The sequence below is a fragment of the Corvus brachyrhynchos genome, unplaced genomic scaffold (genome assembly GCF_000691975.1).
Source record: "Corvus brachyrhynchos isolate BGI_N302 unplaced genomic scaffold, ASM69197v1 scaffold363, whole genome shotgun sequence".
NCBI lineage: Eukaryota > Metazoa > Chordata > Aves > Passeriformes > Corvidae > Corvus > Corvus brachyrhynchos.
In genome coordinates, this window is record NW_008237404.1 from 386532 (window position 1) to 414097 (window position 27566).

The 27566-nt window shown below is 37.1% G+C and overlaps 1 protein-coding gene across 1 annotated transcript in view; it reads left to right on the forward strand.

Moving 5' to 3' along the window:
* Window positions 1–25117, forward strand: part of MIPEP (mitochondrial intermediate peptidase) — a gene marked incomplete at its 5' end in the record, with an annotated part of 65447 nt that extends 40330 nt beyond the window's left edge. Inside the window, 4 exons of the mRNA XM_017730759.1 lie at window positions 1753–1872; window positions 17177–17298; window positions 18084–18157; window positions 24873–25117. Coding sequence (XP_017586248.1) covers window positions 1753–1872; window positions 17177–17298; window positions 18084–18157; window positions 24873–24967 — 411 coding nt within the window. The remainder of the gene's footprint in view (window positions 1–1752; window positions 1873–17176; window positions 17299–18083; window positions 18158–24872) is intronic.
* Window positions 25118–27566: the final 2449 nt, after the last annotated feature.

The window sequence follows — 27566 nt, forward strand, 5'->3', positions numbered from 1 at the left end:
ATTCTAGGTTTGTAGATGATCAGTGTTGAGTGTTTACATGTCTTGTTCAGTGTTGCTACCTGGGACACAAAATTTGCAATGTCATTAATGGATGATTGTGCAAGTTGAGTCTTACTGACCTCTCTTCTCCTCATTAGCCATGTAAGAAGCAAGCAGGAAATCTAGGAGTAGCTCCTGCATGTCATGGCTTATTCACCCCCCTACTTAGAACCCTCAGTTTTTCGTGGAAAAAAAATCAATGTGCACATTTGTTATTTGTCAAGAGAACACTGTCAAAGGGTTTATCAGAATTCTGTGTGTTAGAACACAGTCTATTCAAACAGAAAGAATCTGCTCCTTTAGAAACAGTCACAATTTTGATGAAAATACATGTTGTATCCAGAACAAATAAAAAGATGCTGAATTCTGATAAACTACTAAAGACTTCAGAATGATTTGTACTAAAATTTCATAATAAAGAATCTTCTCAGAGGTTCAGGAGGTTATGTTATTTAGATGACATAAAACATCCAAACAACTTTTTCTCCATAAAATTTCGTGGTTATAGGTCCTGGAACAGTGTATTTATGTCACTGGGGATGGTATTGCACCCTGTGAGTGTGACTGGGCCTGAATCTCTAGCCAAATTATTTGCTTCATTGCTTGCTCAGAAGCTTCTTGAGGCTTCTTATTGTCAATTTTCCCACGAAATGTGCCTACCACAGAATGACCTGACCTGAACTCTTCCCTTAAACATCTGGATCCATCAAACTTCTCAAAAATATCTTGTGTTGCACAACAGTGGATGTCCTCTTTTTCTGTCTTTCCTGCACTTCCACAGATTAGGAAATTTTCATATTAAAAAAAGGCTGCGGTCATTTTCAGTGATGGCACACACAGAGCCTTGGCACTGTCTTCTGTCCATGCCTGTTTCATGTTGCTGTGCCAGATAACTCTGCTTTGCTGTCTTTGCTTGGAAAATCTTTTTAATGGTGCTGCTCTCCAAACACCTCAGTAATTTGGACATGGAAAAATTGCTTATGGAGTAGCTCTTACTTCCGGCAAAGTACCAACCCAATGCAGTGTGCTTTGAGCTAAGCTTACACTTAGCAATTTATTGCTCTGATGGTGAGAGCTAAAATAAAGGAAAAATCTGCCTTAGTACTACACTGTTGCAGGGCTCTAGCAGAAACTCAGTAGCATCAGCAGCTCTGTGCAATGGACATGGTGCTTTTAGGTCAAAGGTTGGACTTGATAAACTTGGAGGTCTTTTCCAACCTCAATGATCCTGTAATTCTTATGTTCACTGCCTAAGCCATAACTTGTCCCTGCAGGGGTGAGGTGTTCTCATGGCTGTATGTACATGTCTTGAAGTAGCTTATTTTGCAGTGTCCACTTAAATAACTTTAAAATAACTTAAATAAATTTAAAATAGGATTTTTAATAAATCCATTTGAAAATAATTTTTTTGAAGAGGGGAATTGCTGGAGCGCCTTAGGGACAGATCTTAATTTATTTAAAAATGCAGACAATTTAGTACTGCCAGTGTGCTAAGTGACCTAAACATAGATTTATTATAGGGTCATGATGGTGGTGGTTTGTGTACTCCAAAAACCTGTTTCTCTCCTTTTATGTTATACAAATAATAGAAGATTTTCAAACCATATATGTTTAAACTATTCCCTCTCCCTAGTCCATCTCTCATTCTTTGTGTCTTTTTTGGTTTTCATATGCCAATAACGTGCCAAAGACAAATGTATTTTCTCTCTTCAGGTATTTTATGCTGTCTTGGACCAAATCTACCACGGTAAACACCCTCTAACAAAGTCAACCACAGAAATTTTAAAGGAAACTCAGGAGAGAGTTTATGGGTTGCCATATGTACCCAATACAGTGAGTAGCAACAGAGTAACTGTATAAATTGCACCTTTTCTTTGATAGCATATTAATACCCCTCCCTCTCCCAGACCCTTACCCTGCACACTCATATGCTTATTGCTGTTTTGTTATATTGAAAGAGTTTTCTCTTTCACTCACTTTATTCAGAGAGTATGGTGTTGGAAATATTCAGCCAAAAATCAAAATTTAATTAATGTACTTGTTTCTGTATAGGTATAGTCTTGTAATGATGAACTTCATTACTTTGCCTTTATTTTCTTATTAAGGAAGGCACCAGAAACAATATATTGGAAAGAGGGTTTATTTGAGCTTTTCAAAGGCTGCTTATGAAAGGCAGCAAAACACTGTGCTGCTCATTGGTGTTTGTATACTGTCAGCATGAGAGAAAGTGTGGAGCAGGAATTGGAAGTGTTTTTCTCACTGTATTCCTGTGACCTTTGTCATGTCATTTATCCTTTCACATGTTATCTGAGAGTGCAAAACCCTTGAGTTCTACAGAGCTATGTAATTTTGATCTTTATCACAGCATGCATTTGTTCTGTACTTCATCTGACAGCCAAAGGTACAGTTTGCTTAGACAATAGTCATGGGATTTCCTGGTCTGTGTGAAGCTGAATTGCCCCCTGGAGCCTGGCCCCCCAGTCACTGTTTGACACTGTGTCAGAATACCCAAATCCTTTTTTCTGCTTCTTGGAAAATGTACTTTTCTCCTTAACAAAATGTGTTTTTCCTTCTCAGAGAAGGGTGTTGGGAGATCCATTTCCTCATCAAAACCGTACTGCCACTGCTCACACCTCCAAAAGAGTGTAACATCTTGTAGTGAGGCTATGATCATTATGAAGTGGGACAGCAAGTTTTGGCCTGGAACTCTATCCCAGCAAAATGTACTGTGAACTTCTGAATTGTCAGAAAGTCTATGTTCACATTTGTTGAATGTAGAATTAGTGTCAAGAACTGTAAGACAGTTTAGATTTCAGTAAAACATAGTGAAAAATTGCATTAGAATAACATTAGTACTATGTAGGGTAATTAATGTCTGTAATTTGTCTTGCTGTCATTTGCTGTTCTTTCTTCCAAACTGAAGATACGTTTGCTGTTTAATTTATAGTCCAGATATAAAAATAAAAGCCTTGAAAGTAAAGGTTGGGGATTTTAATTGAAGAGAATATATTTCTTCCTTTCATTTGATTTCACAGCTAGACACTGAAATACAGTAGTAGGGACTAGCTATTATTTTTCTGTTATTTGGCTAGGTACATATAGAGGTGGCAGAGAAAACAGAATGTTTTGATTATTTGAATTTTATCTGTTCTCTAAACAATTAGATTCAGTTATGTATTGCTAAGTCAGGCTTCTGTATCTTAAGTTAATGGTGTTGGGTAAGAGTAATTCTTCCTTAGTGAAGATCTTCACTGCATTAATGTGATTTTTCTGTAGCAGCATTGTCTGTCAGGGCTGCAAACATCCGTTATTATCTCTTCCTGATGAACCCTAATTCTCTTTTACTGCTCTTGACAGGCAAGTAAACTTACTAAGTATCCTCTGAATGTACTTGGTTGGGCTTCAGTCTTATTGTGCATACTTATATTCTGAAGTAGAGCCCCAGCATTTGTCTTCAGCAGATGAATTTCTGTCATTCTCAGGCACAGCTCAGATAATAGGACAATTTGCATGTGTCTTTTTGTTACAGTGCTTTCAAAATGAGGCGTATAAACTACACCTAGTAAGTAAATGCTGCTGCACCTATGGGGCAAGGTAAACGTAAGCATCATGTGTTATATGCCAACAGTAGGAGGGATAGTGCAAAAGAAGTTCTGTTGAGGGATAGTGCAAAATAAGTCCTGTTGAGGTCTGTATTTGCCATTCAAGCAGGTTTTGCAGGCACTGGGGCAGCAGGCATTGCACACAGTAGTGTTTGCGTTGGCTGTGTTGATGCGGATGGGTGCAGTGCTGGTGCCACATGCAAGGCAGAAAGGCAGTCAGATGGAAGCACAGAGAAACAGCACCCCACTAGACTTTGTTTGTCTGAATAATGCAAATCTCAATTTCTGGCTGGCCATTGCTTATCTGTTCAAAAGTATACAGAGTTTACTGCTGGCTGCTGGAGGATGAAATTCTACTGGGATTTCATTGCTCTGTTACTGAATCCAGAAGCTGATGACTGCCAGGCAGGGAGCAAGGAAATGTATCTGCCTGTTTTTGTAGTGTCTGGCAGTTTTGTTGCCAGAGGAAGTTAGTGTTACTGAGTTTGAAAAATGAATAGCAATTTTGCACAGGTTGGATTCTTGAGTTCTTGTGATACCTTTAAAAAGCAACCAGTCTTCCTTTTGATTCTTCTAAGAAAGCAAGATAAATAGAGTAATAATGACCATGCGTTTTCCAGCCATTTCCTCCTGAGGATATGGTGTCAAAATCTCTGCACTGTGGGTAATTCAGTACTCTGCTTTTGCTCCAAACTTTTCTTCAGATCGTAGCTTATGTCTTATCTCTTGTGAAGTCAGTTTTCATTTATTATGGCCTGCCTTGCAGTTGATGATACTGTCTGCTTTTAGAGTGTCTCCCCTGGTCTCCCTTACCTTTGTCCACAGGATGCCCAGAGAGGCTTTTGAACATGTATCGGGTGACCCTTTGATCAATCTGAGACATGATCAAAGTTTCTCCCCATAATCTGTTGCTTACTCCCCTCATGTCCCCCAAGTTCAGACTTGAAAACTACTTTCCTTTGAGAGAGTCATCAAAACTTAATGATATGCCATTGCTAGTCTTTCGCCAAGCATAATAATTCGTATCTCCTGCTGGGGGCTTGGGTCAGTATTGTAACAAAAAATGACACACAGGGTAAACAGACTCCGCAATGATAGGGGAGTTTGCAGCCTCCTGCAGTTACAGGAAAGAGCTCTCAATAATGAAGTGGTTGTACAATAAACACCAGCTGCCCAGATCATCATACCCGTATTTTCTTTGTGAAATAGTTTGAGTTATTGATTCTTATTTTCAGAAAATTATTATAGACTTATATATTAATTGTCTGTCCATTATAGTAACCTTTTCTAATCTGGAATTTTGGTGGGAGATGCTGGTTTGACTTGTGACTGTGAGGAAAAACGGTTTTGAAGAGTGAGGCATAGTGAATCTGGGTTCTTTTTTAGATCATTGCCAAGTAGTCTCTCTTGCATTTTTTAAAATTACATGGTCTTCCAGTTGGCTTTTCTTCCAGAAACAGCTGAATTTCTTGTGTGGTACTTGAGTACAAAGTGCGATGATGGAATTAACCCACACACATCATTATAATTACATTTGATAGGAGGCAACATGTTGGTATGTAGGCTGTCTTTGATATTTTTTGGAACACTGAATAATTTGCTATGTGCCTTTTTGTTTTAGCGTATTAAAAATACATATTACTTCAGAAGGACTACCTTTACTGATGCCATAAAATGGGCATCGGGTTACAGGTTTAATTATGGTTATATAGTTTTGTCCAGGATGCAAGTTTCTTTGGCAGCATGGTCTATGGCTGCTGGTGTTTGGAGAGACCAAAACACCTGTGAGACCAAAAATATTAGCCAGCCAAGTTTGCCAACAGAAGACAAGGCAGGTATTGTGAGAGATACCCTAGAGCAAAGACATGTATGAAAATGGTGTATCACCAATGTGATTGTTAGTCTGTCTTCTTCCTGCAGCTGGGGGGACTCTGCCCAGACAGGGATCCTGACCTTGGAAGGCTCCACCTAGGTCCTTGTCTTAACTTGCTGTGGTTGTGTCTGTCATGTTCCTGACAAAGAAAATCAATGGATGAGATGCAACCTAACATTTGGAGTGCTTGCTCAGGGAGGCTGTGAGGCGCTGCAGGAAGATGTGGCTTGCCATGGGTGCTGAAAACCCAAGTTTTTCTTTAACAGGGAACATGCAGAGGCATCTGGGTGTTTGGTCAGCTGAAGAGGAGTTGGTGTCAATAGACAGAACTGGCTTCTCTACAGAGAGAAAATAATTTCTGCATCACACAGGGTTGCCATGAGCCAAAGCCTCTTTTTTTGTTGTTGTTGTTGAAGAAAACCCATGTGCAAGGGAGTACAGTTTTAACAGGCTTATTCCTGAGCCTACTGAGGGCTGGCTGGCAGTTTGGGTGAAATATCTCGGTATAGAATCTGCCATCTGGATCCTTGTGGCATCTGTTGTCTTAGGATTTCTTGTTAGGTTTTTGGAGTGACTTCTAATGTGCAGTTATAAATAACTGTTTCTGTATAAAATTTCATGTGAATATCAGTAATGCATATAAAAAGAATAAATAGTCAGACTGAGCAAGCAATGAGGCAGCTGGCTTAAAGTAAATAAGTGATAACCCTTAACCTCTGATGGTAAAAGTGCTTTTGAATTCTGAAAACTTTACTCAAGTGGTGAACATAAATCTTAAAATTATTGGTAAAGGAAGGCTAAGTAGTGGCTGCCTATTAAATTTTAGATTGTAATTTCACTTCATACTTATTTTATTTAAAACCTTCAAAAATTTATTTGAGATTTATTGAACTAAACTATGATGTAACCTTAGAACCTAAGCAAAACTGAAAGCTAGCTTAAAGGAAATGTAAAAAAGCCAGCTAAATGGTAGAATGGGTGCTACTGGCAAAGAGCTTTAAAAAAACCAATTATGGGTGGCAGATGAGGGAATAAAATTTATGGTGCTAATCAGTAAGATGCTAAAAAGAATTCAGTGAGAGAAAGAGCCTGTACATCTGAATATCTGAGAAAGGGAGGTTATTAGAAAAGTAAAAGCCATATAAAAGTGTGAAGAACGGAGTACAGGGTAAGTTCTAAAGAGCCAGAAGTAAAACTGTGGAAGTTTCAAGCAGCTTAGAAACCAAACCCAGCAATAACGATTAAAAACAATGCAACAGAAAGAGGAAAGCTGCCAGATATTTGTTGGAACTGGAACATAGCTAAGTATGATGATTCAAAAGACATTATGTAGTTATTCAAGAGACTGAACCAAGGATACAAACCATCCTGATACAAAAAAGATTTGGCAGTAAAGGACCAAGTCCTTTAAAACTTTATTAAGATAAAAAAAAGAAATCATTTTATGACTAGAGATAATTACTAAAATAATGCAAGAATTCAGAACAAAAAAGGCTAGAAATGCTGAGTTGCAAAGTAGGTTGCAAAGCAAAGAGAAGGTAATAAAATTCCATAATTACTGAAGAAGCAAGAGGAGAGTGGGTGAAAGAACAACAATAAATGTCAAAGACAGCAGTGATATTCTATTCTGCCTCAGCATTTTTTGAAAAATAAGTGATTTTTGATTAAGTAAGTAATACATGTAATTTTTGAGATGGATTGAAACAGTACTGAGATTAGGGAATACAAGAGAATAAATTAGATTTAGTCTGATTGTCAGAATATTTAAGCTTGTCAAAACAGTCAGTGACTTGGAGGAATTATCACTCACAAACTCAGGAAAAAGTGGTGTTATCATGATAGCTGATCTTATGAAGGGAGAAGAACTTGGGAACTGTAGACTAATTGTTCAGATTTTGTCACTCAAGGAGGAGTAGAAGCAATTATTAAGCAGCTCATAGGTACCTTGAGAATAATCAAGTGAGCAAAATAACCCCAGTTTTGTGAAGAACTGCCTAAGATGAAAAAAATCCGCTTTCTTCTTAAGATATTGATTGGTCTTGGAAACTGGAAGTAAGTAATTGATAGCATAACTCTATGCTTAGCAAGCTTTCTGACACTTGCAAATCGTAATTGTACAACCAAACTATAGATTTGTGACTGAGTCAACACACAGAAAACATAACTGACAAAGCAGGTGAATGCTTAGTTTCAGACAGGGACATTTTAAGTGGACATCACCAGGAATCTGTCCAGAAATTACTGCATTCTATGGTTTTGTTAATGATTTAGGTGATAAATTATTTATAGAAACTCCTTCAGTTGGCAAATGTTGCAGAAATTTTAAAAAACAGATTTTAAATTATCCAAGGAATTTGGATCACTGTGGTGTAAGTCAGGCAAATGGTGCAGAAGGCCAGCTTGGCTGATGAGGAAAGTCCTGTTTGAGCTCAGGAGGAAAAAGAAACAGTATGGTCTCTTGAAGCAAGGTCTGGCTTTGCAGGAAGAGTACAGAGCTGTGATTTGTTTATCACAGAATAACAGAATGGTTTAGGTTGGAAGGGACCTTAAAGATCATCCAGTTCCAACCCCCCTACTGTGGACAAGGACAGTTTTTACTAGACCAAGTTGCTCAAGGTCCCTTCCAAACCTTACCTCAAACACTCCAGGGATGGGGCACCCACAACTTCTCTGGGCAGCCTGTTCCGGAGTCCAGCATCTTTCAGAGTAAAAAATTTCATCCTAATATCTAATCTATACCTGCCCTCTTTCAATGTGAAGGCATTTCCCCTTGCCCTATCACTACAGGCTCTTAATAAAAGTCCTTCTCCAGCTCTCTTGCAGGCCCTTGTAGGTACTCTAAGGTCTCCCTGGAACCTTCTCTTCTCCAGGTTGACCAACCCCATTTTTCTCAGCCTTTATGCAGGGAGAAGACACAAATTGCCAAAGCTCAATTAGAGTTGAAACTGGCCAGTGTTGCTTCAGATAACAAAAAGGGCTTTTTAAAGAATGTTAGTAGAAAGATGAGGTTTCGAGAAAATTTTGGGCTTATACTTGTTGAAGATGGTCATCTGACTAATAGGATGAAGAAAAAGCAGAGTGATTCAATGCATTGTTTTCCCTCAGTCTTTAATGCTAGTAATAGACCTTGGGCGTCCAGTTCTCAGAGGACCATGAGTGCAGGACCAGTGATTTCCCATTGGTGTACACTGAATGTTCACAGGTCTCAGGGCCTGGTGGGATTCATTGCAGAGTTCTGAGCCAGTGGATGTCATGGCAGGACCTTTCTCAAATGGGATTCATTGCAGAGTTCTGAAGGAGCCAGTGGATGTCATGGCAGGACCTTTCTCAATCATTTACCAAAGGATAGTTTGCACTGGGAAAGCAATTTACGTAATAAGGATTTAAAGAACAATAAATGCCCAAAGAGTATGCTTTTATACGTGGGATGCTGAAAAGGAAATTATCTGTGGTTTTTTAAATATATTTTAGTATTTGGTTTGGGGGAGTTAGCAGTAGTAGCATTGTGTCCAGTAGGTATCTACCTCTTAAAAAAATCTAGCAAAAATGAAAGAATTACAGAGAAGCAGTTTTGGAAAGATACTAGGTTTGGAACCATGAGCTATGAGGAAAGTTAAGGAAATTGAGCATTTGGCTAGCAAAGAGAAAATTATATGAGCACACGAGTGGTATTGAAAACCTTTATGAAAAAATTATTTGGAATTGAAGCTGTGATTATTTGTTTCTTATTAATGAGCAAGTGGAGGGGGAAGATGATATAATTGATAGCAAATGTGATTATGGTTAGTATCTAATCTTTTAAAGTATTGTTAATTTTTTCCCTTGTTTGTTGAAGAGGGAAGCAGACACCCAGTATGTCTTGCATCTCTCTTACAGGCAGTTTTAAAGAAACCACTGTTGTAGATCACAGAGACATAAGTTTCATAGTAAAGCCAAGAACCTTCATAGAGTATGGCTTTTCCACTTTTTCTCCCTCTTCATTTACTTGAGAGGTCCTGATGTTGCTCATATTCCACTTTTTTGAGTGTTTTGAAGAGAGATGAAGTCATATGTTATTACTCAAACTCTTGAAGTTTGTGTAACCCCTTCAAGGTAATTTTTTACCTTGCCATGTTGGAAACTAAAGTTGTTTATGCAGAGTGCAAGTCCCTGGATTAGTTTTCATATGCGCCTTCTTAAAAGTATACTGTAAAATCAAATTGAAGTGTCTGAGTCTGAGGAAAAGATTAATAAAGGAGGGCACAGTGAACTCTGGGGAAGTAATAGTTCTGTAAATAATTAATAGCTAAAAGCAGTTTCAAAAAGATTGGTGCCCTGCTGAGGTCAGTATTAAAGTAGATGCTGGGACTTTCAAAACCTCTTAAAGTCACCTTTCAAGGTTTGTTTAGGTTTCTGTCTTTGTGGAGTTGAGTTCATTTTATGATAAAGAAAATGCTGATAGCAAATACTGTTAAGATTTGTTTTCCAGTGGTAACATGACACCATTCACTGGGCAACTATCTACAGCACTAGAGTGTTTACAGCTGTCCTAAGATGTGAAGCACTTTTAAGGAAATTCTTTTTCCAAGTGCTAGCCCCATGAAGCTCGAACGTACTTTAGTGATGGTATTTACCATATTTACCATGTGGTAGAGCATTTTAAGGAACAGTGCAGGAAGTAGTTGCATACGTCTCCTGTTAACATTTTGAATATATTTAGATATATCTTACATATATATGAAAAAACAGATAGCTTCATCTAGTTTGCTATAGTTCTGTTTTTCATGGCTCACAAATCCTTTTCCCCCCTGGGATTGCAGTACTGGAGCTATATTTGACAGTGATAGATACAACTGAATACATCATTGCCATAAACACAGCCTAGAGAGTCTGAAATGAAATTCTCTTCAAATGCAGCAGGAGACTGTCCTTTCTATGAAAAGTCAAAACAGAAAAGAACAAGACAGAGGAAATATTAGCACCCTTGCTTCACAGAAGGTGGCTGACGGGGGGTGAATGTAATTTTTTAAATTCACAATGCACTTGTGCCAGATTAAGGATTAGAATCATAATCCCTCAAATCCATCCCTTAATCTAGAACGGCTCTAGAAAAAGATAGTAAATAAATGGTACTGTAAAAAGGTGGTGATTTCATCTTCCAGTGTTGGTTCAGGTAATTTAGTTGGTTAAGTTGTACTTGCAAATATATTTTGCAGTTGCCACACACCTTAAGATATTTTTCAGTTTTTGTAAGGGCTTATCTTAAGCAGCATTCATGATGTTTATTTTAAAATAATAGGTCAATACTTAAAATCAGGTTTAATTGTAAAAGTAATTTTAAAAATTTGAGCTTCTGTGCAAGTCTGTACCCAGAGGAAACAGTGGTGATCTGATTCTACTTATGAATTTAAATCTTAGGCAATAATAGAAATTATTAATTGTAATTGAAGAGGGGGTATTGCATGTGTGTCTACCTGTGTAGAATTACATGGTATGACATGAAGGATTTGTTTGAAAATTGTATGTTTGCAAATTCTGTATATTTTACTTTAAAGACTAGTTACAATGTTTACGAGTAACACTGTCTCTTAATTTGTCCAAATAAGATCACTTAAAGGACACAATAAGGAATCAATTTTTATATCTCTGTGTCTTTTAAAGATTGTGAAGCAATGGAAATCATACATACAGATTTTTGATGTCAGTATTCTTTATTATCTCCCACATCCCCCTTCCCTCAGTCCCTTTCTGGGGAGAAGACAATATAGAGTAAATAGTTCTAAATTATTTTGCTATAAGCAGCTCAAATTCATGAATAGTTTATAAATAAAAATGAAATATTTTTCTTTAAGCAATTCAAAGACCATATGGTACATATCTGAAATCACCTAAGTGGTTAATTGCATGTTAAATTCCTTTCCTCTTCCTAAGTGTAAACAACTGCAAAAATATTTACATTCCCTGCCTTGCTAGATTTATTTATCATTTTATAATAAAAACATGGAAGTGTTATAAATTGAAATCTTAATCTCTTGCTTGACTCGCTTTCTGAAATGTCATCGGTGTCTCTGGTTTGGTTTACTTTGTGTTCTCTCCATTCCTAACACAGAAATGCACAGCCCTGGAAAACTGAAGAGTATTGATACTAAGTGAGTTAGAGGCACAGCACGAGATGAGGTTTCTTGAAATTAGTTTTCTGTTATTTTAAGCAAGATTAGAAACTGCAGGAAAGAAAGTGGTTCTTTATTGCATTGTATTATTATTGTGAAACTCCAGAAGGATGATGATGTAATTCTATAAAACTTAGAGGGGTTCAGGTCAAAAATACAGAATGTGAGTTGACCAAGCAAGCCGCTGCATACGTATGGAGAGAGTTGTTTCTACAGTCGGGGAGTGCTCCAGCTTTTCCCCAGAGGTAGCTACTGGCACAAACAGTCTGCAATCTGCACTCCGATACTCATTAAACCATTTCATCAAGTGAGAATGAGTCGAGGACATCTTCAAAGCACTGGCTAATGTGTGCTTTTTTGCATGGCAGAGCAGTGTTGTCCTGGATTTCCACTGGCGCTGATAAACCTTGGCCTCAGCAGAGGGAAATAGCCTGTGCTGATTCCCATGCTAATTGCCGTTCTCTCCTGCCTCCAAGTAACCAGAGCCTGCAGCTTCCCCTTGACTCTCAGGAGTTTTCCATCCATGCTGATAGCTAAATTCAAGGGCATTAGGAGCAGTAGTATCAAGTTAGTGCCAGACACAAGGGGTTCTCCACCCAGTAGCCCCTGAAGCAGATAAGTTGGCTGCTCCTCTGTTGGGTTTCCTGCCAGAATAAAATAATATATAAATAAATATATAAATACATAAAATAATTTAATTAAGAAGTGGGAGGGCACCAGATATCATCTCCGTCAAATATTGTTCTTCATGGAAACAATTCAACAACGTGCTCATTGATGTAATTACTGTAGCACACATTTTATAATTAGAAGTCTTAAATGACAAAAATACTTTCCTTAATTTAGTATTGGGTCTTTTCAGTTTCTCACTTGTGTTTTTGTCTTAAGATGCAAAGCAAAATGGACATAAATATACTTTGAAGTACCTAAAGTCACAGCAGAAACTGTTAGAAGAACGTTTTGAAAAGTCCAAGCAATAGTCAAGAATTTCTGTAGGATTTGTTTTCAAAAGATGTAGTAGGATCTTGTAGCACTGATTCCTGATGTAATTAGTGGAGGTCCCCAGAACAATGTTTACCCACACTCAAGCAAAAGCTAGCTTGGTATATATTAAGCTACCTATGGATTTTCTTTCAATTTTGTCTTTTTACCATCACATCTAAACTTTTATATCAGATTATTTTTGTGACAATATTAACAGTTCTAAATTTAAAATTCAGATAATGGAATCCTGAACTAATGTAGCCTTCAAAATAGTTCAGTTTAACTAATCCTACCATGTTGTTAAAATGAATGAAGTGACTTAACTTTTGAATAGAAGATAGAAGGTGTAGTAAATTATTCTGATTTCTCCTAAAGCAGTAATCCTATCCTCTCAAAAGGTAACAGGATAAATATTTCTGTCCTCTGCTATAAAGGAGGCCTATGTGACTAGTTTGGGCAAGACACATAGGTAGCTAAAGTAAAATGAACTGAATCTTACCCTAAGAATGTACTCTTGAAGGACTTTAAAAAAAGTCCTGATAAGGTGTAAGAATACAAAAGTATCAGTAAGGTATTTTTGGTTTTACATGATGGAGTGGAAAGCCATTGCACATGGAATTTTGGAAATGCTTCAGACATGGTTATAAGAAAAGATTTATAATGTTGGTGGAAAAAAAGCCTGTTTAATAACAGCAGTGGATCAGTCACACACCTTTTTTGCAGTCTGTTGTGCTGAATAAAAAGCAGGCATGAACATGACCTGTGGATGGCATATTATCATAACCCATGGGCTATGCTGTAAAATACACTGTTTTATAAACTCCTGGAATGGGTTCATGGAACTTTTGAAGTAACCGATTACTCAGAGTCTTCATTAACTTTCTAGCTGCTTACCAAAAATATAACATTTAATAAGGAGATTGCCCTAGTTCTATATGTCTAGCCTTTACCTTGTCCAAAAGGGAATTTGATATGTCTTTTTTTTTTTTTTTTACCCCTAATGGAGAAATGACTCCTCATTGGAAATAACACAAAAAATCAAATCATCTTGCATCTATAGCTGAATTTATTAACACAGAGAAATGGAGTTTTATGCTAGAAGGTCAATAATTTAGTTTAAAATACATTTACAGTGATGGGGGTGTCTTTTTATTCATCATAGGACTTTTTAATGGAGCAGTAGCCATTCTTGGGTTTTTTGCACATTTTATTGCCTAGGTTGTAATCTTCTCTGTATGAAGTAGGAGAGGAAGAGTTGGGTTTTTTGGGTTTTTTTTAATGTGGGCAGGTAGCTCCTTGTGAATTAGGGTAGAGGATGGGTGTTTTAATGTTTAAATATATTTTAATAGGTAGCTAAGTCCAGTCTTGGAAAGTTAATTGTTGGAATGACATAGAATTAGAAAATGTACTTGAGTAATGTAATAGGTTTTGGATAATATTGAAGATTGAGAGTTCCTGATCAGGAGCTTTGTATGAGGACTGGGACAAAAGTAGTGACAGGGAATGATGACATGCTAGAGTTATTCATGCTCTAGAGTGGAGAAAATCTGTACTGGTTAAAAAATAGAAAATTAAATCAAATATAGGCTTCAAAGTTCAGTAGGGAATAGCTCTGTTTGTTGTTGGTTTTCCTTTACTGCTGTTTGCAATGAGAGTACAATCTTAGTTTCAGTTTGACTCATCCTCCATTTCTGTTTTGGGTACTATCCTGTTCTAAATGAATTTTTGAAATTTCAACTTCATCATATTTGCAAGCCTCCCCACATGCAGTAAGAGAGATGAGTAGTGGCATTCCTTGGTCTTTCTATATCCTTTCCTTTTCTCTTTTGAAAGGAAACAACGTGAAGTTTGTCAGCAAAGCAAAGACAAGGTCAAACAAAATTAAGCAGAGGGTACTGAGGGCTGTTGTAGGTGCAGACTTTAAAATCAAGCTTTTGGTCTTGGACAGCTTGGTGGGAAGTTGTTCTTTTCTCCTTGCTTAATTGTGATATAGAGTTTCAACAAACCCGGTGAATGGAACAGTTGATCAACCTGGAAGTGCAGATGAGCTGTTTTAGGTGCAGACCATTAAATGCCGAGAGCATTTCAGTGAACAGTGTAATCTGAGGTTTCAGGGAAGACATACTGTCATAGTTACAGCTTATGTGATTATCAAAGTAATTCCTTTCTGTTGGGAGAGGTAGAAATATCCTTCACTATGCCGAACTCCTGGAAATTATTTTTGTTTGTAGCCTAAAAACCATTTCTGAGTATGCGAAACCAATTCATCAGTAAAGTTTTCCACATTCCAGAGAGAGAGTTGAAACTTCTAATCATAACTTTAAAAACTTACTATAAAACAAACTGACGTGTTTTCCTGCTCAGTCTTCTAAAAATGTAGTCTCTTTGCTCTGTTTCAAAATGTGCTTTTAGCTTAATGATTATGGTTATAATTAAGCGACTAGTTAGAAAAACTATAGCTATAAAGCATAAACGTGGCAACCAAAACACCTTTGAAAGCAGACTGGAGACTCTGTCCAAGCTGAATGTTTTAACACACTTGCATTACAGTGAAATACAGTACAGGGCTTTACCTTAAAAAAAAGAAAAAAAGTTAATAGTTTTTAAGAATTTGTACCATGCAGCAATACCCATAGGAAAATTGAAGACTGAAGACCTTTTTTTATCTCATTTAACCCTGCTACTCCTACTTTTAAGTAGTGGTATAGGTCACCAGTAGAGGCTCAACTGGCCACCCATGGCAAATTCCATTTGTTTTGGACACCTGTCGTAGGGTGGAAATAATCATCTTGTAAAATGTCGGTTTTGAATGGCTGAACTACAGCTAACTTTGAGAACTTCATTTGTAGGTGTTGCTCAGGAAAAGGAGCTAGCAACTTGCTTCTCATCAGCTGTTCCAAGTCATTTAGATTATGAGGCACCATTTGTTCCCTTTTCTTTTAAGGAAAAAAGACTAAAAAGGCTAAATAAAAGCCAAATGCTTTCTTTTCCCACCTTCTCAGTTGGTCATTTTTTTAGAAAACACATACATCTTTTTGGGTAATGGCGAATAAGATGATAATCAGCACTTTCTTGAATAAAGAAGCATAGTTTATTTCAACTGTAAAAAATAAGGACTTTGTTAATTACAGTGTGATAAAGAATCCCAGTCAAAGACAAATAGTTTTGGAAAATTACAAATGTCCTTTCACTTTTTTGTTTGCCTTTATCAGAATTTCAGCCACTGACTGTAGGATAAGAGCAAGCATCTCACAGCCTATGGATTTAAATTTAAAACATCTGTTTTATTACTTTATTGTTTATCTTTTAGTTCCTCTTGAAAACTGTTTATTGTAGTACCTGCAAAAACTATGACAACTGTCATATCACAAGAATGTTAGGAGCTTTGACTTTGGGTAGGAGGACATATAAGGTAGGGCACTTTTTGGCTCTTTGGTTTCCTCACAGCCAGCCAGGGCAAAGGAAGTTTCATACTCCTTCCTTTATGCAGTTCACCCATTCTTATTTCAAAAAATATGCCAGAATCTGTTGGGAAACAACATTGTTTCAGTTTGGTCCTGTTTGCTTTTACACATCACACTGGAGAGGTGATGAAATCTTCATCCCTGGAGACTTTAGACAGAGCCCTGAGAAATCTCTCCAAAGCTGGCTTTGCTTTGAGCAAGGGTTGGACCAGATGACCTTTGGAGGTCTGTCACAATTTAAATTATTCTGTTGCAGTCAGGGAAATAAAAATTAAAAAATACTTTGATTTCTGTGAGGATAAGGCTGATAAATTCTTGTAAGTTCTGATTTTCTTTGCTAAGAAACATAAGGAAACAGTCAACATTAAACAGCATTAAAAAATAAGTCTGTCATCACTTGAATGAGTCATAAAGTGACAATAAATTAGTCATAAAGTAACAATACATGAATGAATAGCAATATAATTGTGGACTATAATATGCTAAATATATATGCACTTAAAAATGTGCAGACAAATCTGTGAATTATGCATTGCATGTGGATAGAGTTTGTGTACCTCTAAGGTTTTTGGCACATGGAAAACTGTATTTTTTATAGTATTGAACCTAAGTCCCAATAACCATTTTGTTTGTGACAAAAGTTTATAAATTGAACTTTTGTGGGTGTAACACTGGACTTGCCCACATGGAAAATTATAAAATATTGTGTTACTTGGAACAAGGTAATTGTGGGGTTTTGTTCAAGACCAGTAGAACTACACAGCTATTATCAGATATGAATAATTTATTTTACTGCTTGATTTTCTCCCCTTCTGACCCTGTTTATATATAATTTCAATCCCGATGATCAGTGTACTGGATATGCAGCAGTTAGGTTGAAAAATGCTTCTTCTGATAAAGGATTGTTCATTCTGGGATTTATTTCTGGTGGCTTTTTTTTTCTTACTTTTTTCTTATTTGTTTATCATTAATAGTGTCAGATTTCTTCCATCATACATAAGAAAATGTTGAACAATTTAAAGAATTTAAAAGGTAACCTGGGGTTTGGGGTTTTTTTTCTTACAGGCCTGGCAGCTGCGATTCAGTCACCTCGTGGGTTACGGTGCCAAATATTACTCCTACCTCATGTCCAGGGCTGTTGCCTCTATGGTGTGGAAGCAGTGTTTTGCTCAGAACCCGTTTGATAGGTAAAAATGGAGAAATGTTAAATAGAATGAAATGCTAGTTGCTTCTGGAAAATATGAAACAAATGAGCTTGGTGGGCTTTTTTGATCCAAATTAATTGTTGGTGTTTTTCTTGATTTTATGAGGATTACAAAGCAGGAAATAAGCACGCATGTGTGTGTATATATATGTGTGTGTGTATGTGTGTGTGTACTTTGGTACATGTTCATTGGTGCAAAAAAAATGGTGTCTGTTTTAAAATACAGGTCTGTCAATTGGGAGGCACTGAAATCCCTATTTAGACATAATTAGAGAGCTTGAAATTCATAGATGCCTAATTGCCTGTAATTTTCTATTGAAATTAAAGCAACTGTGGGTATTAAACAAGTTTCATGTCACCAACTTCAAAGCTAAGTATAGCTATCCTACTCATTTTGCTTTGTGAAATTAAGAAGTTAATTGTGAGGTCACAAACTGTAAGCGTTCTTACACCTTTGCTGAATGTTCAGGACATTGTAACAGAGCAACTTCTCCCTTTGGCACAACGAAGACTGAAATGTTGTTCACAAATTAACTTCTGTAAGCACCAATACACACTCATATGTGTAAAATTTGTCTAGTTCAGTTACTCATAGTGTGATTTTTAATGAAATTTGAATTTGAGGAGTCAACATGACATCAGTTGTTTTGGGGTGGAAAATTAAATTTGGTCTCTGTCTGTGAGTTCTGTAGAGATCCTAGAAGCGAACCTGAGTGAAGGCTGGACAGGTGGTGTTTGCAGATGGCTCTAACACCTGTGTTTCTCCAGGGCAATGGGGGAGCGCTATCGTAGAGAGATGCTGGCACACGGCGGTGGAAAGGAGCCCATGCTGATGGTTCAAGGTAGGAAATAAACTATAACTGTTTTATTCCCTTGCAAAGGGAAGAAACTTAACTGCGTTTCCCAATTTGGTCTTTTTAGTTTAATTATGATTTTCACTGGATTTATGGAATAAAAATTTGGTAAGTGGACTGGTCATCACCTTTGTGTCATGGTCAGTAGAAATCCTTGTGGTACATGGAGTATACACAGATAGTTGGGCTGAAGTGTTGGAAAGGTTTGTATTACAAGGCTGTCTAAAGAATTCAGAATAAACTTGTAGGAAGATAGATTACATAATTTTTGGATACAGTAAAGTAGTAATTTTTCCATACATGGAACTCGTATCTCTGGTTATTTTGTATAGGAGAAGTTGAACTTGGTTTGGCCACATCATTGCAGTGTCGTCAAAATATCTTTGGCTGTATCAGTACTTTGAGTGTACATTTTCATGAAATGCAGCTCTGACAGCTATAAGAAAGAAACATGGTTCATTATTCGTCTCACTACCATATTTGCCTTCTGAATCTGTAAAAAGAACTTCCAAAAATCATTCATACCCATCGCAAAAATACTGTGTGTTCATACATTAAAAACAGAATGCTAGGAAAATGAAACAAGTTTGAGAAACTGCTCATCTCAAATCTATCCATGAGATCAGGATAAAGACTTTCCTGTGTAATGTTACAGAATTCAAACCAAACCTTTTTGTGTTACTTTTGCTGTTCCTAAGATGAGCACTTGCTAAATCCTTCATCCTTTCAATTTTCTCTGAAATTCTTAATATTAAGGATGAGTATGAATTCACTGGCCTCTGTTCACTTTAGCAGACTGAAACTTGTGGGACTTTTTTCTACAGATAAGGAAGACAGTGGTAATGTGTCTGCATTTCATCATGAGATTGGCACAGTTTCATGACTGGAACATTTCAGTTCTTTGACCCATCTGTTTATATTTGAGGCCATGACCTCTGCTCTCCTTAGACTCATCATATATTAAGCAACTATATATTCTTTAGGTTGTCTGTTTACATTTCTGATCTAAAGGGTTACTTTTCATTCAATATGACTTCCCAGAGTTATTTCTCTTTACTGTTCTTGAAGAGTTTGTGTTTGCAACGTTGAAAAACTGTGGCCCAGAACTGTGGATTAAAAAGTTGAAAGACAGGGATATGTCTTTACAAGCATAACCAATTTTTACATTTTAAGTCATAATGGTGGAGAAAGAAAAAATTGTTTTAAAGTCCACATGTGTTTATGATCTCTTTCTGGGATATATTCTTAATTTTACTGAGCATTGATTTTTCCTGGAATGTCCTAGAAGCTATGTTGAAGTTGCTGGCAGTGTGCTTCCTTGAATCAAGTGCTGTTTGAATGAAGTTTCAAAATTCGTCTGTGGATGGTCTTACAGAAAATCTGCGGAAGTAAAACTGCCTTTCCCCCTTGCATGTGATAGGATCTTATGGAAGACAGTGTCAAAGGGCTCACTGAAGTCCAAGGAGGTGATGTGCACTTCTCCCCTTTTCTGCCAGGCCAGTTATTTAAAGTTATCAAGTTATTTAAGCATGACTTGCCTTTGGTGAATCCATGGTGACTATTCCTGATTTTTTTTGCTGTTCAGGAGTCTGAAAACAGTTTCCAGGATAAGCTGGTCCACCACCTTCTTAGGGACTGAGGTGAGACTGACCAGCCTCAGTCCCCTGGGTTCTGGTGCTTGCTCTTCCTGAAGATAGACACGACTTTTGCTTTTTTCCAGTCTTTCGGTACCTCTCCTATCTTAATAGATTACTGAAAGTCGACTTGCAATGCCCTCTTGTCAGCTCTCCTAGAACTCAGGGGTACATCCCTCCAGTGCCTGTGGGCTTGTTTATGTCCAGTTTTCTCAAGTGTTCCATGATCTGATCCTCTTCCACTAAGGATACATCTTCCTTGCTTCAGATTATCTCCCTGGCCACTTTGGTATTCTGAATTTCACTTCTACACTCTTTATACAGAAATCTTAAAAGATATTCAAGATCAATAACCAGTGTTCACCAGCAGATTCTTGGTCTGTGCGTGTCATGATGTTCATTTGTACACAGTAAAAAACTTCACAAACGTGCTTGAACAACTCCCTGAAGAATGGAATCAGGGTGACTCAGATGTTTTGACAAGACAGTAGCTTGATTGCTGATTTGGGATTATTGGAAGCTAAATCATAGAACACACCTGATCAAAAAAGTTATGGTTGTATTTGATTGGTCTGTATTTATTACCAAAAGTGAGAATTTATGGAGAAAAGTTAGAACAATTTAATTTGTTTAGGTTCAATCAGTTTCTGATTCCTCTTGCTGCTTTTTTTTTTTTCATTATAGATACTCGAGAATACTGGATTTCTGTCTCCTGTTGGTTTCCATCAGTTGCAAAACTGTGCTCGCATAGCAAATAACAAAACATATCTGATTAAAGACAGATCCCACTAAACTTTAAAGCTTGTTGATTTTACTCTTCTGCAGAGAAACAGTCCAGATTCTGTGCTCACTAGTGCCCTGTTTCAAAAAGTTCTTTAGGTTATTTCAGATGGTTTTTTATGTGGGCTTGCACATGTCTGGCTTTCGGATGTGCATCTGCAGCCTCACCCTTGAAGTGCTTCCATACCTCATTGTGAAGTTAGCCATGTTTATTGACTGTTTGATAACAGGTTACTTCACGAGCACGTTTCATTTATGCAGTTTCTTTGTTATGATTCTCTTCTCAGAAGCAATCTATTGTCTTTCTTTTGTGTTTGGATATGACCCTAGCTTTTCATCTTTCTCCAACATGATTCCATAGATGTTCTGATTAGGAAAGATAAAGGATCTGACCTGTAGAATTACTGACAAGGTTCCTGTTTGAACTAGTCTTTAATTAGGAAACACAATATACTTTTGTTGTTGTTGTTGTTTGCATTTGACTCTCTTGGCATTTGTTTCCTCTAAAAAAACTAAAATCATAAAGGTTTTTTGAAAACTTTTAAAACATTTTCTGAAGTGACCCTTTTTATCTCACCCCCTTGATAGTCAATGAAATACAGAAATAGTCACAAATATGGATAGCAGGAGCAATTGAAAATGGGTGAACAGTGCTTTGTCCAAGAGGCCTATTTTCTTTAAATTTTTCCTTGGAGGACAAATAACATTTTGAGAAGAACTTGATTCCTCTGTCATTTTGTGTTGACCACATGACTCTTGCAGATTTTCTCCTTCCTAAGACTACATGGTATTAGGGATTCCAAATTCCTTTGAAGTTACATAACCCAGGTGTCCCTTCCAGGTCCAGTTGTATACTGGTTGCAGGTCTGAACAAGATTCAGGTGTGTGCCATTCCTCCCTCCTTTGGCACTCCCTAGCTGGAAAGAAACCCAGGTGCATAGGCAGAAAGGGAATTGCAGTGTGAAAACTACTGGGTTAGATGTTTTGGGAACTGAAAGCATGGAACATATCCTGGAGTGCACTTCTCCTGCAGCCTTAATGCAGTCACCTTGCCCTTGGGGCTTCTGAAGAAGTCATCGTGCAAAATGCATGTGAGGTTCTGTTCTTGCTTTGTTGATGCTGTATTGCATTGCAGACAGTCATACTCAGCTCTCTGCCTACATGGTAACCAAACCAACTGGCTGTGTAAATAAACACCCATTTGCTCCAATGCTGTTTGAAAATGTGCTTTTCCATGCCTCAGATTGTACTTCATGGGGTAATTTGAAGAGGCTGCAAAAATCTTCAGATAATGATTGTATGTCTCTTTGAAAGTGTAAAAAATATGCATAAAACCTAAAAGGTGATGTGTACAGCAACATATGTTAGCTCAAACTACATGGACCCAAAATAATTAGTGTTCCGGGGGGGGGCAGAGGCCAAATTTTGCCACAGGCTTTATTCTTCTCTCAATTTTCAGTGATTGTAGGTTATAGCTAACCATCTCTCAAAAGGGTGTGGTTAACCACAGTGCTGTAATGTGAAAGAAACTTCAAAGCAGCAAAGATAAGCTATGCAGTTGCCTTAGGCTTGGGAGAGACTGAGCTGAAATAGGAGTTGGGCTGAGCGTATTAAAATACACTCCTAAATTTGAAAACTGCAACCATCAGACCTTGTGGACATCTTACTAAATCATTTAGACTGAAGTGCTGAGTACTTACAATATATCAAAGCTGATCTTGCTTTGATATACTTTAATGGTGTTTAAAGAAAGACATGACCGCTCTTTAGTACATCAGTGTAGAGTAAGAGGTTAAAACACAGAAATACCATCGTTGCCTGTTTCTTTTGGAGCTGTCTACCCTAAAATCTGTAGTTATTTATTTAATAAGGGCATTATCATTTCACTGCAGTAGAAGTTATTCAACAAGGACCTCGGTTACTCTCCATCCCTTCTTTGCAAAAGTGAAATCTGTTAGTGTCTGCTTTTGATGTCAGTGTTGGGAAAATAGCAATGCGACAGACCACTAATGCAAGAAACCTGAAATCTGTTTTTGTTATCAAAAGCTGGAACTACTGGGTAGGAGGTCATATGACATCGTTATTGCCAGAATAATTTTGGAGTCTCCTACATATTTAAAGCAAACCTGGTTTTAATAAATAAATACAATTTATAACAAGTTTTAAGTGATATTTGGTAAGGCTATATTCAGCTGCACTAAAATACACCCAAGTGTACTGTAGTTAATTATATTTCTCTTATCCATTCTGTAATATCTAGGGTTGGCATGTTTTTGTTATGATTTGCCATTTTTATGTAAGAGGGGAAATTAAATCTCTTTGAAGATAATCCCAGCTTCAGTTTCTTCTCTTCTGCCTAATCCTTATACTATTGGCTCTTCTTTTGCAATTTATTGATAATTGGCAGAATAATTATTAGTGTGTCAAAGAATTGGCTAAACATCATCCAGACTGGCTGTTTTTTATAAAGTCAGTATTGGAAAGGGATTTTTGTATAATGGGGCTCAGGGAGTGGTGGTTATGTCTATCATGGCTGTCTTTATGTACCATCTGTGCAGCATTTTAGTCATCTCTCCATACTGGTATCTGGTGAAAAAGGAGTGACTGTACTTGTTCCAGTGGGCTGCCATTCCTGTCACCTTCTTGAGGCACTGTCTCCTCTTCTGTGAAAACTGCAGGAAAATATGAGTTTAACTGGAATTTTTCCAGGGCTGTTAGGGAGCAAATATGCGTGTTCCCCAGCCAGGAACCCGAGAGAGGGAGTCTGCAAGAGGCCGTGGCTCCCTGGGGAGCTCAGATTAGTAGCTGGGTCTCTGTACACATCTGTTTCTCAGCCCAGCACATAGCAAGCCATTTTTCATCGTGAACTACAAGTAATTCCACAGAGATTTTTCTAACATTAGAGTAGATTACAAGCTTATCAAGTACTTGGAAATATTAATTCTGTTCTCTTTCATTTTGAAAATAACTTGATGCAAACTTCATTTAACAGCATTTCAGTCAATCTATATATAGTGTGAGATTTGTTTTCCTTTTAGTGCTTGCTATTAATCTGCTGGGCCATGGCAGTTCGTGTTGACACTTGTAACATGTGTTTAAATCAGATTGAAATAGAATTCTGTAAGGTCTTAGTAAGAAAATTATTTTTGGTTGCTCACACCAATTTACTTTGAGCTGATCTGTTTCCTGATGGGTTTTGAATCATTGTGTTATAGTAAAAGATTATGGTCTTTTAGCAGCATGTAATTATAATTTCCACCAAAAGCAAATATTGTTGAGGATGTGAAAGAATATGAATTTATGTACAGTAGGTACACTGATCAGAAGGGGTAGAACAAGGTTATATTTACATTGGCAGTTGTCAGAAAGAAGAGATCGCTTCAAAGAAATACAAAGATTAAATTTTACATTATTTGGCAGTTGTACTGTTGGTTTTTCGGGTTTTTTTCTGGTACAAGTTATGCAGTAAATTTCCATATATAATCTTGAAAATGTTAATAACAGTGAAAAGACCAACTTTATGGAATGTTAAGTACAAAGAAACATCTGAAAATAATTTAAAGGATATAGTCTCATGCCATCTAAAATTTGGGATACTGGAGAGGAAGGGGTGAAATTTTTAGCTTCTCTCTTTGTAGAATTACCTGACAGAGTATTTGAGCATGATTCTTCATTATGCTAATTTTCTTGTCTGTTATCATGTAGCCAAGTGCTACAGCTAACAGATGGAGTAATTAAAATTCCTAAGAAAAGATAAATCCTGGTACTGTAAAAAAAGCAAAACTAAAACTGCAGAATATTGAAAATGCTTTTGTTTATGTTTTGTGCCTTGTCAAAAATTTCAGATATAGCTGTACTTTAAATACTAAATTAAATGGTTGTAATGTGTGTAATGCTTTGAGAAAATATATTTTTTCCTGGCTTGGTCAGAGCTGAGATTTAGCAGATAAGGATTTATACACCTTCTCAATCACTAATTTATTTCAGTCATTTGGAAATGACTGCGTCTGTGGTTACATTGCTTTAAAACAGATATAATTCCCTGCTTAAACAAGGTTGTAATGATAAAAATCAGTTAACAATCTTGAAACCTGACAATTCTGCAAAAATGTGGAACAGGTATCTTGAAATAATAAATAATCCCTCTACACTATAATTGCACTTTTTTCTTGACAAAGAAACCTGGTAGCTGTTTCTGTGTAAGTTAGTTACCAGTAAGTGTTATTACTGATGAATCTGTCAAGGTCCCAGTATCCTTATGAAGAGCCTGTTGTCTTGCTTTTTTGTAGGTATGCTTCAGAAATCCCCTTCAGTTGAAGATTTTGTGGATGCCCTTGTTTCAGACTTAGACCATGACTTCGAAACATTTATCATGGACTCATAACAACAGAACTGAATTCCTTGATGGAAGATTGCATATGTCTTCATAATTGTGGATGAAATATTGTTGTGACTGGTTTTGCCTTTGGTGAACACTTTTAAGAGTTTGACTGTTCATGTTGGTGGAACGGTAATAAATACTTTCGTTGGATCACCTGGTTTCATTTTTGAAGGTAGTGACTGTTTTCCATTGCACAGGAGCTTAAGCATGAAATTTGAGAGAACAAATCCTCTAGCAGGTACTGTTAGAAAATTTGATCTTGTTGGAACATCTGAGTAAATGGAAATTGAACTCGTCTTCAGGGTGACTGGAGGGGTATGAATGGTCTTTTGGTACACACATTCCTCTTGATGTTATGGCCCAGAACTGTTCACGCAGGTCTTTCTCATGTGCTCATGGATTTTCTTTAACCTTGTTTGACCATATTTCTTGTAGGAGTCCTGTGGTAGGGAAAAGCAAGTTGTGTTTGAAACAAAGGGGAAATTGGAAAGAAAGAAGAAGTGAAAAACTAGGAGCTGTATTTGAAAGAGGGAACAGAAAGATGGGAGAAGTAGATCTGTAGTCCTACAGGTCTGCAATGGAAAATTTTAGGGTGAGGAGGAAAGAGATATGTTGCAACACATAAAAGAGATATAGGAGTAAAATAGGTACCTACAGATGATCTGATCCCTGCATGTTTGTTCACATGGAGCTTCCTTTTAATGATGAGTGGACAAGTTTGGGGAACTGTTCAAAGTATAGGAGGGCAGGTTTTGGAGGGGAAACAAAATAATTCAAAACAAATATGTTTTTCCAGGATAGGCTGGAACAGTTTAAGGTAGCAGATTATATAGTGGATAATGAACAAAGGGAATGTTATCAGTGGGTTTTTCTTTTTTCCTCTAAGTAAATTATGAAATGGTATTTGAGAATGTTTTGGGAAAAAAAAAAAAAAGAAGAAAACTGGTGATTTTTTTTCTGTAGGAATTGTGTTATTTAGAGGTCCTCTGTAGGTTGTTATAAAAGGTATCGTAAGTGTTCTGCTCAGTGGAAATGCAGTGAAAGAAGCAAGAAAGGAAGAGAACCAAAGCTGAGAGAAGAGGGCAAATAACTGGGAGAGAAGCAAGTAAAGGTAAAAAAAGCCCAGCCAGAAAAAGTGGGTGTTTGGGAAGGGATAAATAAGAGTGAGAGGTGATTGGATGATTTGCCCTCTTTTTAGCAGAATCAGTACAATAGGGTATTGTTTGATGTTTTACCCTATTTTTTTCACTGCCTGTTTTTGCAAGGTGGAAGTTGCCTTGTGTGAGTAGCATTGTCATTCTTTCAGAGCTGGGTTTAGACATTTTCACATGCTTTGATTAAATCATAGTGGGTGCATTTTCAGACATGTACCACAACCAGGCTTCCGGCTTTCTCCGCTGACTGACTCCATTGTGTATCTGCAGTTGGTCCCTAAGAGCAAAGAATGAATGGTTTTACTTAACAAACTAGGTGGGGATTTTGCTGTAAGTAAGGTCATTAAAAAACCCACAAGAACTAAGTGTCAGTTTAGGTGTGAGTAAAAACACACTGTGAAGATGGGAAGGCCTGTAAAGTATACAATAGCTGATGAATGTAAATTTAACAACCCATAGCAGTGTATTTAATGGAAGTATATTTCAAAGGGAATTCAAGGGTGTTGCTAAGGGAGCCTTGCATTGTTTGTTGCCTGGGTTTTGTACTGGAACAAACTAACAATTATATTTATCTGGAGCTGGCACATGTTGAAAGATTCATTGTGACAAAAAGAACTTAGCAAACGGAAATCCTCGTGCTGACATGGCTCTGGAAGCACTGCGGTAAAGAAAATAAAGCATCATAATTGGCGGAATAAGCAGAGCATTTACAATTAAGAGATTGCCCCTACATTTTAATTTGAAAGAAATTCATGTGGTGTTGGATTTAGTGTACAGACACCTCTTCAAACTATATGTAGTAGTCACATTGTTTAATGCTCATGGCTGCTATTACTTCCTTAATTCATCATCTGATTTGATCCTTCTGCAAACAACAGTCTTTTCAAGGTATTATCAGAGTGGCATCAAACAATATCTTCCTTATATGAAATCAGATAGCAGCAAAGAAAGGAAGAAATTCTTGCCTTTTGCCAGAGCATGGTGGATTGCAACTTATTGCTCAGATTTATAATGTGTGGGATATCTGACAAAGATGGGAGCTGGTAGAAAAATACATCTCAGAATGATGGCTTCAGGTTCTTTTATGAAGAAACTCTGTTGACTCCACTGATTTTTTTTTAATGAAATAACCTTTGAGGATTGAACAGTAGACATGATTAAGCCTCTAGAGAACGTATGATACCACCACTATGAGGCTTACTACAGAAAGGGAAATATTATTCTAATTTTTTTCTCTTTTTTGATAGTGTCTAAAAATGCTTCCAGCTGTTCAAATGTCTGATGCTTTTTCCCTTCTTTTTTTTTTTTTTTGCTTTTCAAGAGACTTTTATTTTCCAGCAAATAATGTGTACTCTCAGTAACGTGAGACCTCTCTTGTGGCCAGCAGTGTAACTCTTTGTAAATGTAAAAACCACTGTAATCCTTTACCAGCATTCCATGCTTTCCCA